Raw genomic sequence first — 15837 nt, 5'->3', positions numbered from 1 at the left:
ACAAGGACATCTTCATGAGTCTCCAAGTGGATTGAAAATGCCTGTAGACCATTTGTAAGGGCTAGGATGATGACGTAAGCCCTCCCTATGCAATGGGAGACATCCTCTGGCTCTGGAACATCTGCTAAGTGTATGGTGTAGGTGTGAGGCCCACTTGGCATAGTGAACCAGGTGCATCATCCTCATCCAACAAGGTGGAACACGGGCAATCAATGATCGGTGCTAGGGATCCATGAAGCAATCTCTGCTATGGTGGAGGCCCATGGCTCTCAACGCTCGCCCTACAAGTGCCAATGTGGTCCTCTGGAGGGTTAGGACCCCGTATAGGGAGACCCACCTGCAATCCTGCATAAGATCCAATGCATCCCTTTGCCCTCCAATACAACAAATCATTAGAATAATCAATTTAAAGAGCTTACAAGTCATGGAATCAATGGGGCACTTCATGGTGGCATGCCCTTCCATAACGGGCTTTGGCATGTACAAGTGTCTCCAAGCTCAATAAGGGGGTTAACCAAGGATCCTATTAGGTGGTTTCATCCTTTAAAGGGGGTGACATGTCCATGGTACATCCTTCAAGTGGTAGGTGGAAAATGATAAAGTGATGGAACAAAGTGGGGATCAGGGGAATCATCCAGACCACATGTTATGGTATAAGGGTAGCTATAATAAAGGGAAGCCCACACCTGGGTATATGAGTGTAGGAGGGAGAAAATCGTGGTACATGAGTTACCCCGACCTTTGTTTTTCCACCCTTTTTCATATGCCTTTTGCCTTTGATTGATTTTTCTTCATAATTGCTCGGGGCTCTAGGGGATGAGAGCATGTTGTGTGGTATATAGCAGTGGATACCCCCTTAAGGTGGGGTAGTTCATCGCCCACTAGGGGTTGGGACAATCATGGGTTCCTTAATGATGGAGGGGGCTCATCTAGGGCCCATAGGAACCAGGGTGATGGCCATGGATAAGGGGTAGAGCTCATGTTTGGCTTTTGTCCACGTGCTAAATTTGTATGTCCCAACCATCTTTTGCATTTTGTGGTACATTTCCTGTTGAGAGTAGCCAAATTATGCCTTTTCTTTTCTTTTTAGCTGCATCAACCTCCAGGCATCGTTCTAGCCCCGACCCACGGTGTGGACTAGGGGAGGGGGAGGCTAACCCTATGTGGACCCAATGGACACATGTGGACCCAGATGGGAAAATGAGTGGGAGTGATGTATATGATGTCGAAAGCGGGACCACACAACCAGAATTGGGGTTTCCCATGTAGTGCTAAGCCTAAAGCTAATGGCTAGTAAAGGAGATCACACAAGACTAGGATACAAGGCTAACCAAGAAATTGGGCAGTGGGGTCAAGAGTACAAACCTAGCCCACCCTTTCTGCTGAATTTTCAAGAATTCAAAGCAGAAGTAGAGAATCTTACAGAAAAAAGATAAAGGTACTAAGATCCGATAATGGAGGAGAATACACATCAAAGGAACTCATAGTTTTCTGTAAGGAGGCTGGAATTAAGAGGGAGCTGATAGTTCCATATAATCCAGAACAAAATGGAGTAGCAGAAAGGAAGAATTGTACAATTGAAGAAAGTGTTAGAGCTATGTTACATGATCAAGACTTACCTCAATTCTTGTGGGGTGAGGCATCCAAAACAATTGTCTATATTCAAAATCAAAGTCCTCACAGGACACTTGACAACATGACTCCTGAAGAAGCATTTACTGGAAAGAAACCATGTGTAGATCATCTCCGAATATTTGGTTGCCTTGTCTACATTCACATTCCAAAAGATAAAAGGAAGAAATTGGATCCTACAAGCTTGAAGGGCATATTTGTTGGCTATAGTAACTCTTCAAAGGCATATAGGATCTACATAAAGGAAGGGCACCAAATTGAAGTAAGCAGAGATGTGATTTTTGATGAAAGCATTGCATATAAGAAGTCTAAATATCTCTCGATTGATTTTGATGATGAAGAACTACCTATATTTGAAGAATGTCCAAGGGAAGAAGAAGATTCAAATCATGAAGAAGAAGGTCCCAGTGAACCTGTGCAACAAGTCATAATCCCTGAAAATCGGAAGAGACCAAATTGGTTAAAGTCTACTCTTCAAGAGGCAGAAGGACATGCCGCATTTAAAGGTACATTCAAGGAAAGCAAGAAGCCTAAATAGCATATATGACAAAGTTAATTGAAGCATAACCATCCACTTTTGAGGAAGTTGTCACTCATTAAGAATGGAAAGATGCTATGAATGAAGAATATCAATATATAATGAAAAATGGAGTTTGGGAAATCGTTCCTAGGTTGAATGAAAAATTTGTGATAAGTTCCAAATGGCTCTACAAGATTAAGCATGTAACAGATGAAAGCATTGACAAGTACAAAGCAAGGTTTGTGGCTAGGGGTTTCTCTCAACAAGAAGGCATCGATTATGAAGAAACATTTGCACCTACAACTGGATACACAACCATAAGATCGTTGGTCTCTTTGGCATCAATTGTGAGATGGAACATCCATCAAATGGATGTCAAAACAACATTCCTAAATGGTACCATTGATGAAGAAGTGTATATTGAACAACCCTTTGGATTTGAAGTACATAATAGAGAAACTCATGCCTGTAGGTTGAAGAAGGCACTTTATGGACTTAAGTAAGCCGTAAGGGCTTGGTATGTTAGGATGGACACATATCTAAAAAGATTGGGATTTTCAAAGAGTTCTTCAGATCCGAATCTTTATATCAAAATAGTGAAGGATGAACCAGTGATCATTCTTCTATATGTGGATGATCTTCTCATAACGGGTGTGGAAGGTCGTATTCAAGAATGCAAGAGACAATTGGCAGTAGAATTCAATATGAAGGATCTAGGGTTGATGCACTATTACTTGGGGTTGGAAGTTTGGCAGAAACTTGGTGAAATATATCTAGGTCAAGGAAAGTATGTAATTAAGATGCTACAAAGGTTTGGCATGATGGACTACGAACCTATGATAACCCCCATGATCACAAATTTGAAGAGGTTAAGAAGTTATGGTTCAAGCCTGGTGATCCTAGAAGTTATAGACAATTGGTTGGCTCTCTGATGTATCTTGTGAACACACGACCAAACATTTTCTTTATAGTGAATATTCTCAGTCAGTTTCAGATAGATCCTAGACATGACCACTGGATAGCAGCGGAACATATATTGAGATATCTGTAAGGAACAATACATTACTGCCTGAAGTATGATAGAAAGAATGATATCCAATTGATAGGATATACAAATTCTGATTGGGGAGGCAATGAGACAGATGGAAGAAGCACTACGAGAGGATGTTTTAGCTTGGGATCCTCTATGATCTCATGGATGAGTAGAAAGCAAGAATCAATTGCTTTGAGTAGTGCTGAAGCTAAATATATTGCAACATGTGAAGTTAGTAGAGAAGTTGTTTGGTTGAGGAAGCTTTTATCCGATTTATTGGAAAGACCAATGGACCCTATAGTTATACATTGTGACAACACCAGTTGCATAAGGTTGTCTGAAGATCCCGTATTCCATGCAATGACGAAGCACACAAACGACATGTATCATTACATACACAAATTAGTGCAAGATGTGGTGGTGTAGCTATAATATATCTCCATCGATGAGCAGGTAGCTAATATTTTGACAAAATCTCTTCCTAATAAGAAGCTTGTGTATTTGAGAAACAAGCTTGGATTGGTTGATATCTCCTCCCTAGTTGAGAGCGAGAGATAGACACGCCATTCTTATCTTCACTTTGTGAAGAAAGAATGGAGGATTGGGTACATCTGATTTCCCACACTCTTTGAGGATGAGGTAGGGCATCCAATAGGTAAGAGTAGTCAAAGAGGAAATTCCTTGAGGATGTGCTAATCCAAGGCGCTAATGGTCCTAAAAGGACCTACCTTGTGAACATACGGATGGGATATGTGCCTTGAGAGACAATGATGATGATGTCTATAAGTCATTAATTCCCCAACATTGTGTTCTAATCTTGCGGAGAGATAACGCTGTTAGTCATGGCCTTGCTATGTGACAATGTTGGTTGGTATGATAAGATGCACTCATATAAACTGATAAGATAGCTTATGAGATGGCTTACCAATCCGACTCTTCTTATGAGATCTCTTCAGTATGAGAATGTCCTTGTACCATTATGAATACCTCCCTAGTTAAGAGCTCCGTTGACATATGTAACTAGGTTCGGTCTTCATATGTACTCTTGATTCTTGTATATTGTAAAATGGAAAGAGAAATTATTATTATTATTTTTTGTAGCATGAGTTTCATGCTCAAGGTCAATTTATTTGAAGTCAAAGCACTCACTGAGTGCTTCTAGGTTTTTTCATTGAGTCAAAAAGTCAAAGAGTCATTGTCATATGTAAAAGACCCTTTGGGCATCTTGTAACATGTCAAAAGAATTTTTTTGAGCCAAAAGAGTCCAATTACCCCTCCAAGACCAAGTCGGTTTGGCAATGGAGAAGTCGGCCTAATTAGGGCAGTTCGAACTCCTGGAAGGGCTATAAATAAGAGACCATTCAACCTCATTTGCTCACTCATTCATTCATCAATCAAACGAAGGACAAGAAGATGAAAGCAAGAGAAGGACTAGAAGGAAGAAGGAAGACAAATTTTGGGTTTTTGCACTCTCTCTCTCAAACGTGCAAAGGACAGCTAGGGTTTTTGCAACATCAAGGCCGAAGTTCTCAAGTTGCAAGGAAAGGGTCGAAATTGGAAGAAGATAAGTCAATTTGGTCTCCTTCTAGTCCTAGAAGGAGAAGTAGCCCAAATTTAAATGTGGGACTCACAACAAATCCAACCAGGGCTTCTCAGGCTTTACCGTACATCTCGCCATTACCGTTCAAGGGATTCCTAGGCCCGAAACCCGCATCTATACCACTAGGCTTTATCGTGTATCCCGCTATTACTAGTTAAGGGATTCCTAGGCCCAAACAAAGAAACATACACTACAGGCTTTATTGCAATCCCGCCATATATTGATCAAGGGATCACTAGGCCCTAAACAAGCATGGATGCCTTTAGATCTCTCCACCTAAACCGTGAGGAATTTGCCCATCTCCACCCTTAGGCTTTACTGAATATCCCGCCATTACCAGTCAAGGGATTCTTAGGCCTTTGGGAATTTTCCTGAGACCACCCCACCCAGTTTCAAAACCATCCGACAATCCAGCTCAACCAAGTAAAAGAACCCCATCACACAGTGGCTATCTAGAAATGGCAAGGCAAGGTTGAAAACCATTGTCACACCTGGCAAAATCCATGCCAATTACAACAAGAGAACCAAATACACACATGCATGTACCATGCATTCCAAAACTCGCAAGGAAATCATACATGCAACTCGATACCTGCAAGTAATCTCGTTGTAGCCACTTGGAAGGGCCTTGGTTTTGGTCTAGAGGTCTTGGAATTCGTCATTTGAAGAATCTATAAGAAGAGGAGATTTGTGGGTTTTCCTCTCAAGAGGAGAGGTTTTGGCCCTAGCTAGCAGCATACATCTTGTGTCCTTGTGTACTATTGATCTTCATGTTTTTGTAGCTGTTTGATGATAAGAACAACATAATAATAAGAAAACAAGAAGCTAATAATCAAGAAAAGTAAAAGAACATCACAAGCAGTTATCAAGTTTAAGAGAAATCACATCAATTGTACCCCTATTGATTTCTTAACAGGTCCTTCCACTTTGCCTGATTATCTATACATCGAGGGATCTTCCAAATCTGAATTAGAGCCTCTCAACTTCTTCAGATTGATCACCATGGGAGTGTTCATGGACTTATTGTCCATTCCAAATCTCTAAAGGATCTCAATAGTATGCTTCCCTTGACTAGGGAAGTAATGCAACAAACCTATATCCTTCATCTCGAAGTTAGAGGTTAACTCCCTCTGACACTGAAGCAGGCTTGACTGCTCCCTCTATCACAAAAGCAAATCCTCCTGCCACTTTTGCTCCCTTTGTCACATGATTCCTTTTGCTTGCATAAAAAATAAGTCATATAATAACAAGATCAACCAAGACTCATCAAATATCAATTAATCCGAGAATACCATGCTCGAGGTCAATATAAAGATTTCTTGTAAAACCCTCCTCCCACATTTACCCAAGCTAACCGGTCCACCGGGGTAAACATGTGACAAAGAGTTACTATGATATGATTCAATTCCCCAAGTACAGTTAAGGAAGTGGAATCGACAAACCAAAACCAAATTGACCTTCCTTAAGAGCTACAGGACCACTAAGGGACTAACCAACCACTCCAGGTGCCCAAGCCCTGAGTTAACTTGCTTTTTATTGACCTAAACCCCCTGTCACTCCCATGACAAGCCCTCCAAGAGATTGAAAGCCTCAAGTTGCTCCCACAACAAGGCCTCAATGCGATTGTAATCTTTTTCAGGCAGTTCTGTGTCAGCGACCCCAAAATCTGAGCCACTTTTTCAGGGCTAGGACTCAGGCCTCTGCCTAGAACTTGATGAAATTCTCAGAATTGATAAATAGCAAGAAGACAAGGCTTGAAGACTAGGGAAAAGCTTGAACTAGGAACTAACCAGACTCATCCTAACCATGACAGGCATTTCGTCAAACACATCATAAACATGTAATGTATAGGTCATATAAACACATTTGAACATAGGGACCTCATACTTATCTAAGATTTGTCAAGAAGGTTTGATGCCCTCTCACAATAGTTGCATTATCATCTATTAGGTGATAGATGATAATGCAACTATTTCATTTACTAAACAAAGCATGATGAGAGCCATAACCAAAGTTTGTCATAAAACCATGCTTATAACCAACAAAATAACAATGATAGAACCATCAAAGCCACATAATAACAAGCACATTTACTCATGAAATACAATAGGAAAAGAGCTTTTATTAACATATGCAAAAGCCAACCAAGTCAGGGACTTCCACGTACCACCCAACCATAGATTGGGTTGAACCAAATATTTCTTTCAACCAATCACCCCCGTGCCATATTCCAAGCATGAATGTGGGACTCACAACAAAACCAACTAGGGCTTCTCAGGCTTTACCGTGTATCTTGCCATTACTGGTCAAGGGATTCCTAGGCCTGAAACCCTCATCTATACCACCAGGCTTTACCGTGTATCCCGCCATTACTAGTCAAGGGATTCCTAGGCCCAAACAAAGAAACATACACTACAGGCTTTACCACAATCCCGCCATATATCGATCAAGGGATCACTAGGCCCTAAACAAGCATGGATGCCTTCGGACCTCTCCACCTAAACCGTGAGAATTTTTCTCGTCTCCACCTTTAGGATTTACTGTATAACCCGTCATTACCGGTCAAAGGGATTCCTAGGCCTTTGGGAATTTTCCTGAGACCACCTCACTCAGTTTTGAAACCATTCGGCAATCCAGCTCAACCAAGTAAAATAACCCCATCACACCATGACTATCGGAAATGGAAAGGCAAGGTTGAAAACCACTGTCACACCTGGCAAAACCCATGCCAATGACAACAAGAGAACCAAATACACACATGCATGTACCATGCATGCCAAAACTAGCAAGGAAATCATACATGCAACTCGATATGTGCAAGTAATCCTGTTGTAGCCGTTTGATCCAACTCTTCCTTTCTTGATCTTCAGTTTCCTTTGCCTTCCTTGTCCTTCCTTTACTTTCCTTTCTCTAATGCTAGAGTGCTCCAAGAATGCTCTAAGTGTGCAAGAGTATGGGAGAGTAGAGAGAATAGAGAGAGAGCTCCAAAACTGAACCGACAAAAGGTTGTGAATTGATCCTCAAAAACCTTTTTATCAATTAGGCCTCTATTTTCTTCAATTTCCATTATTTTCCCTTCATTTTCCTCCTCACATGTAGCCTATGACCTTTCACCTTCATTTTCTCATAATTTCCATTATTTTCATAAATAAAATGCCAATTAATGCCTCTTGCCTTTTCAAAGCCTTCGTCAATTGTTGAAAAGTGTAACTAGGTTCGATCTTTAATGACATGTGTAATTGTGATTTCTATGTAATTGATGTAAAGAAGAAAAATAAAATGATTGTATGCTTGACTCATGGGTTTCATGAGCAAGGATTTTATTTTTAGATGGCTCCCATTGTGAGCCTTTAGGATTTGTCATCTAGTCATAAAAGTCAAATAGAGTCAATGCCATGTATGAAGAACCCTTCTTGGGCATGTTACAAATGTATACGAGTCAATAGAATGGTCTAGTAGCCCTCCAAGACAAGCACAAGGCATCCTTCTTCACGTCGGCTAATTACATGGACGGACTACTATAAATAGGCAACCCGACCTACTCCACAACCAACAAGTTCAGATCTCTCTGCAATTCGGATGTCTATCACAGGGATAAGTTCGGTGCAATTACAATGAGCTATTTTCGGTGCAATTACAGTAAGCAAGGTTCGGTATCATCACAGAAAGGAGGTATCTCTGTTTCGGTGTTATTACATTCCAGAAAACACAGTTTCGGTGCCATATTAGTGTGATGACAGTTCGTTGATATCACAGTCATGGTGAATATCTCAATATGCTTGGCTAGAAGATAATTCCAGTGAAATCACAGTTCATTGATGATGCTATTATGTTTTGGTACCATCTCAGTGATAAAGGCTCGGTGCACCACAGAAGGAATCAATGTTATCATGTGGAAAAAGGACTCGGTGCCATCACAGAAGTAAGGTCTCGGTAATATGACAACGAGGAGGTCTCATAGTAAAGGAGATCTCAGTGTCAAGACAATGATAAGATCTCTGTGGTGACAATGTCTCGATGCTAAAGGTTGAAGTGGAAGAGGAGTCAAGAAGAAGGTTGACTATCAAGGGAACTTGTGTCTTGGTCTTGGAGTGGAAAATAGGTCAAGGCCCAAGGGTCTTGGTCTTGGTATTCGTCAATTGGAATCTCTATAAGAAGAATTTTTGTGTGGGTTTTCCTCTCAAAGAGTGAGAGGTTTTGGCCCTGGCAGATAGCCTACATCTTGTGTCTCTTGTCTATTTATGTTCATGCATTGGTAGCTGTTTGATGAAGAAGAACTCTAATAACTTAAATAAAAGAAGATCCTAAACTAATGAAGTAAAAAGCATTCACAAGTAGTTACTAATTGAAGAGAAATCACCTAATCCTTGATGCCCTAGATTTCTCAACATGGTATCAGAGCTAAGGTAACTAAGTCAAGGAAGGGCATCTAATCAAGAGACACTCAAGGATCAAGTTTCAAGGAAGGCATCAAAGCAAAGATCATCGTGAAGTCAAGATCTACAAAGGAAGCATCATAACCCTAGATCGAAGAAGAAGTCTACACAAGCAAAAGTCTTGGTATCCTCTAGTCATCATCAAAAGACCACAAAGACCCTCATCAAGTTGAAGAGATCTACTAATCAAGGTAGATTGAAGTCAATACATCCAAATGAAGCACTTCAAGGACAAAGATCACATCATCATCTTGAAGAAAGTCAAAACCCTGGCTCGATCTACAAAGCATTCTTGGGATCCACTCTCAATCAATTTGAAGTTGAAATATCTTGAAATCCAAAAGGAAGCTAGATCAAAGGGAATTGTCATCATAAATGGGGCAATCTCCTTCTATTGAAGAAGGGATTGCATTTGGAAGAAGATCATCCAAAAGGGCACTAATACATCTTAGTCAACCATCATCAAAGGGATCAAGTTGAAGATTTTATCTTCACTTGTCAAGTAAGTATCTTTTATTTTATTATCTAATCTAGTAAAATGACTTTGTTTTGCAAGGAGATCTATAAGCTGGTTGGGTCATCGAACTTCCTTGCATGGAAAATGAGGATAAGCATAATAAACCAAATAAACCAAACAAACACCGCTAGGATGTTTTGCGCAACATTCAGCTTGGAATACGTGTCCCATGACCTTGGTCTTATTTTTCCTTTATTAACTTTATTACATGGATTTTTTGACCCGGGGCTGTTACATTTCTTTAGTCTGCAAACATGAGACTCCTTCTCATGTACCTCAAAGCCTTGAGGTAGCTCTATTTACACTTCTTCTTCCTCAATTCCTCTATTGAAGAAAGCAGTCTCCACATCCATCTGATGCAATTTCAAACCCATAATAGAAGCAATAGAAATAATAGTTATAATAGAAATGTACTTGGCAACTGGAGCAAATGTCTCCTCATAATCCTCTCCCTGTTTTCGGGAGAACCTTCTTGCCACAGATCTCACTTTATGCTGCCATCCATAGTATGCTTGATCTTGTAGATTCACTTGGAAGTCAACATTGACTTCCCCTCAAGTCTTCGTCACAATCATAACATTCTTCAAACTTGTTGGCTTGCCTGTTCCCTCTAAACTAGGAGCTCTTCCGGTCATGAGTGCAATTTTTCCCTCTTGAACACGAATCGCTCTAGCTGAGTTTATGCTTGATTCTAGGAGAATCCTCTTGCCACAAACTTTGCTTTGATGCTTCCATTTGGTGCGAGAGCCTTGTCAGCCTTCATGATTTACCTACAAACATCACTAGGAGGTCATGGAAGAAACAATTACAACCGACCAAAAGATACAAAGACAAGAGGTTGTACAAAAATAAAGTAATAACAATCAAGAAGAAAGAATAAAATGAAATACTTAGCTTTTGATCTGATGATTGTAGGGAATTGTTAACTCCCTCTCTATCTGTACTGTCTTGAATAATAAGATCATCTGTAGTGTCATTCATAGATCTCTTCTGATGTGGATGCTCATCGTCATCCACGTTTGTAGCTGAAGCATGCTGCTTGTCCTTTCTCTTTCTATAATTCCTCCTTTTAGGACGCTAGTTTTTATAGTGACCAAAATTGTGACAACTGAAACACTGATTCTTTGACATGTCCTTTTGATCCTGAACAGGAGCAAGTCCGTTGCCTGTATTCCTTTTCTGAAAAATTTCAAAATTTCTTCTTCTTTTACCATTCTTCATATGAGCTGCAAGTGTTGGGGAATCATCATCTTTGGGTCTTTGAATTTTCCCGTTTGATATTAGCTTAGACTCCTCTTGAGTATAGGCAGTCCATAGTTGATCAAACTTTGGAATTTCTGAGCTGCCACAATTGAGAGATCCTCATAAAGTAGGAAGCCACAGTTTCTGATCTAGACATTTGCATATCACAAAGTTGATTCCTCAAGGTCATCTTCTGACCAATGTTGTTGACTGCATACAATCCCACTAGGGCATCATACATTTCCTTTGAAGTCTTCAGTTCAGAAACAAATGGAATCAAATGGTCTTTGATGGATTCAACAAGAATCCTCTTGGCCTTAATTTCCATCTTCTTGTGCTTGGCCTTTCCTTCATTATCCTGAGGTTCAGTAACTTTGCCTTCCACATATTCCATGACATCATTCTCTTCAAGAATGAGATCTATTCTGGTCCTCCAAGCTCTAAAATTTATTGCACCTTCTAGCATATATTCAGGCTTGATAGAGGGAGCCATCTGGTCAAAAGTATGGTCACAGATCAGATTGCAGAATAGGTGTCTTCAAGGAGTGATCTTACTGGTCTTTCTTCACCAAATCTCTGAAACCATGTTGATTTTCTAGTGCTAATTTAGACAAGCACAATTTTCTGCCACTGATAATTACTTCCAATGATATACAGTCTTACTTTAGCATATTTCAGAACATCATTAAGCAATTACACTTGGAAAATTCAACAGTAGATGCAGTGGAAACAATAAAGATTAGTAGAAAGACAATGCACAGTAGACACCAAAATTTTTACCCTGGAAACCTAAACTCGGGAGAAAACCGAACAATTTTTTCTAGGAGAAATTGTTCAATTCAGCAAAAGGTACAATCTAATTTTCCAGTCAAACTTGGTCAAACAGACCAAAGAATCGAATTCAGGTAAAACCTGGTCAAACTGGCCTAAATTCGGCCTCCTGTAATTCTGGTCAATACTAGTCAAACAGGCCGAATTTTGGCCTCCTGCTGCACAGAAGATCGGTCAAACTGCCCACAGACTTGGTCAAACTGTCAAGTCAAACTGCCATCAAAGCTGCCCAGAATTTGCTTGGTCAACTGATCATAATTTCAGTCAAACTAGTCAAACAGACTGCCCAAAACTCAGTCAAACTTGCCCAGAAAGTCTTGGTAAACTGCCCAGAAAATCTCAGTCAATTGCATCAGACTTGGTCAAACAGAGCCTCAGAAAATTTGGTCAAACGCCTCAGAACTTTGGTCAAACATACCCTCAGAAGATTTGGTCAAACAGCAGCTCATAAATTCGGTCAAATATATCTGGAAGGCAGTTGGTCAACACTGGTCAAACAGAATTCATAGGCTGGTCAAATTTTGCTGGTTAAACTTCAGATCTCTTCCTTCGCATGTGTGAACAAAAGACTAGTAGAAGCAATGATCTGAATTGGTTGCCAAATGAGAAGGTCAGATGTGTATAAATAGTGGTCAAAGGAGGTGGGTTTGACAAAGGGTCACACCCATTCATATGGTGGGGCCGACCCATATTTCTGGAGCCTACATGAACTAAAAAATAATAATTTCTTTTCTTTAATTTGACTGACTTGAATACCGACTGCAGCCACCAAAAATATCAACATTCATAAGTGCATCTGTCAATATGACAAGTGAGTCGGAGCATCTGATATACCACAGCTGAGCTAGCACAATCATATGTCTGAAGGAGAAATTGAGAGAACTGCCTGAGTCTGGACAGTCTGAGCAAGAAAGCTCATGCAATCAGCAACCTAACACCTTTGTGGGGGTGCCTCTAATGTAGTTACACCTCGGGGGTTAACAGACCCTAAAAATTGGAATGGGTAAATGCCAGAAATAAAAACCGCTCGACCAAATTATACATGGAATATTGAAGTTTTGGTTATATATATTCATGTTCATCCATGCCAATCCAAACCATTAGACACATTTGCAAAGTCTCATGTATTTATCAGGGGTTTAGAATTAGGTTTAGGGTTTTGTGTTTTTATTTTATTTTTCATCTTTTAATTGAATTTGGTGGGCCTGTGTGTATCTGGATTCTGTAGAACTATATGAAACTGGCTGGTAACTAAAAATGTACAGAGCCAACTGGTTCAGATTGGAAAGACTGGTTCCATACCATATGCAACTGGCAGGTTCAATCTTGGGAAATGGTCTTTTCTGGCTGATGTGCTGGTTCTGGCTGGAATCACCATGAACTGGTCCAATTGACCAGTTCAGCCTGTTCTCTTCCGGTTCTGATAGCACCGGGAATGTGCAATGTTGAACTTTACAATTGAGTTACAGTATAACTATAGACTGTTTAATATCTTGTAGTATAACAGATTTGGGAATACTTTGCATAGTTTTGGAGCATCCTTTAGACTAGACCTCAACACAACTTTCACAAGCATGAGTCAGACAGCTTTGCCTCGAGAATTGTGGAAGATATTGAGATTTCTTCATTTTCTACAGCAAGCTTAGAGAAGATCACTACAGATTACAAATTCTGGAAGAATTCCTTGTTAAGGACATTGAAAGAATCAGTGAAAACTAAGTTGAAGAATAGGATCTGGATTCTGATTAGTGTTGAGCAAGAAGATAAGAGGACAAATCTGTTTCTCAAAAGCTGGATTGCATTGAGCAAAGTTTAGTCATCTGTGCAAATTCCAACATGAAGCCCCTCAAAGATCAAGTGATGGAACAAATGCATAGTTTGAGGACGACCCATGTGCAGATTTAAATAGTGTTCTGTTGATTATGCCCGCTGTCTTGGGCTGACTTTTGGTCAAGGAGGTTTTAACTTTTAAGGGCTTGTAAAGTATTTGATATTATTATATTATTATGTATTGATAGAGGCTCTTTGGTTATTTGTACTATGTAGAGCATAGTTGAGAGTAGAAGTATCAATGTAAGCTGTCCCATAAATTAAATCAAGCCAGATTCTTTTAGAAAATCTATTGTAGCTCCTTGCTGAATTCTGAAGATTTAATCGTATGAAAAATGAATCCGATGGTAAGTCAATAATCTTATCCTATATACTAAGATATTAAGATGTATATCCACCGCCTTTCCCTGTACTTGAGTGTTGGATTATTTTTAATTAAATTTATAAGATCTCTGTTTCTGAAAATATTTGGCCTATGATAATCGAATGGATAATATATATATATATATATATATATAAGTTTGCAGCTTTGCATGGCATCCTGGAAATATAGTAAATTTATTCATCTTAATTTATGTCAATTCAGAGTGTTTCTTGGTCTTTATTTCATATGAAGAATTTTGCATGCGGTGAGCAACTTGGACATGATAGTTACTTATGTGGGTAACCACTTATTGATCCACAAAATTTTGCAGGGATTGCCCACCAGCAATTAAAGAAGCTGTATCAAGCCTCATCTTTGCTGCAGCGAGATGTGCTGAAATCCCAGAGTTGCAAAAATTGCGTGGCCTTTTTGCTACGAGATATGGAGATGAGTTTGCAATTGCTGCAGTAGATTTACATCCTGATTGTGGTGTGAGCCAAAAGGTGTTCCTAATTACACAGATTGGTTTGAATATCTATTAAGAGCCACATAACAAACCATATTTCTTATTCTTTCAAAACTCCATTGCTTTCAGTGAATATTTTTTAATCTCAAATATTGTCTTGCTATATAGATTATAGAAAATTTTTCAACCAACACCCCGTCAAATGATGCCAAGTTGAAGCTAATGAAGGAAATAGCAAGCAAAAAAGGTCTCCAATGGGATGAATCAAACCTTGAGGCAAAATTTTTCAGTTCCAAAGATTCACAGGTAAATTTCTGCTTATTCCCAAGTATATTTCCTTTTAATGGTTCTAACTTCTAAAGCTTATATTTGGCCATAACTGTTGAATTGTTTTTATTGAAGGATGCATCGAGGAGCAAATGTTTACCCTCTTCTCAGAAGAGGGTCAACTCCTCACGGGAAGTTGTGTTAGATAGTGAGTTTTCAAAGGATGTCGAGAAACAGAAAACTACAATTTCTGGTAGAATGGAAGACTCTAGATCAATTAGATGCGAAGCAGATGCCTATGAGAGAGATATTCCTGTTGTTTCAAGCAGTCTTAGAGAGATTCCTATTATTCCAGACAATTTTGGCAAGACTTCTCAAGTAAAGCAAATGAAGTCATTTTCTAGCTCGAGAACAAAGGCACACAAATCCTTTAGTTCTTTAAGTGATTCTAATGGACAACTAATATTAGTTTTGTGGATACTGATGCTGCTAGCACCACTGAATCTGTTGATCATGCCGATAAAGTGAGACATTTGGCTGTTCCTGGTGAAAAAGTTTCAAATAAGGAGTGGATCAAGCAGAAATGGTGGATTACCCCTTTAATACAGGCTTAGAAAGCAAAGAAGATCATGGACAGACAAGACAAGCTGGTAACAGATCTCAGGAAAACAAGAATTCATGTCATGCATATAAATATAAAGATCTGAAAATGCAATATTCAAATGGGAACACTTCTTTTCCGGAGAAAAGCAGAGATCTTCAAACAAAATATTCAAATGGACATGCTAATCCTTCTTTCCTAGAAGAAAGCAAATGGGTACCTGAGAAAGATTTTGGTTTAAGATCAGCTTCACCACTTAAATCAGACATTGCTTACAAAACTAAATTTAGTGATGAACCAACTGAGCAGGGTGAAAATGGTATGCAGAATGGCAGTCATGGGAGGTGCAATAGACCATCTAGGTACACAGAGCAGGAAGCTGAATATGAGGCAGTCAGGAATACTAGACCTTTTGGAATATTGGATACTGATGCTACAGAGGAGTGGAAATCAGAATTTCAAGTTTTGTCAACAAGTGGAGACAAGGTGGGTTCAAAA

The 15837-nt window shown here is 39.5% G+C and overlaps 1 protein-coding gene across 1 annotated transcript in view; it reads left to right on the top strand.

Annotated features, from left to right (window-relative positions):
• LOC149193810 (uncharacterized) overlaps positions 1-15266 on the top strand; it is a 67573-nt gene extending 52307 nt beyond the window's left edge. Inside the window, exons 4-6 of the mRNA XM_089404947.1 lie at positions 14337-14508; positions 14640-14777; positions 14874-15266. Of these exons, the coding sequence (XP_089261073.1) occupies positions 14337-14508; positions 14640-14777; positions 14874-15266 (703 nt within the window). The remainder of the gene's footprint in view (positions 1-14336; positions 14509-14639; positions 14778-14873) is intronic.
• Positions 15267-15837: the final 571 nt, after the last annotated feature.

Source organism: Pinus tabuliformis, chromosome 2_2 (genome assembly GCF_031772625.1).
Source record: "Pinus tabuliformis cultivar Carrire ecotype Pingquan chromosome 2_2, CPIR1, whole genome shotgun sequence".
Lineage (NCBI taxonomy): Eukaryota > Viridiplantae > Streptophyta > Pinopsida > Pinales > Pinaceae > Pinus > Pinus tabuliformis.
The sequence above is the reverse complement of the archived record's forward strand: the minus strand, read 5'-3'. Positions and strand labels throughout refer to the sequence as shown.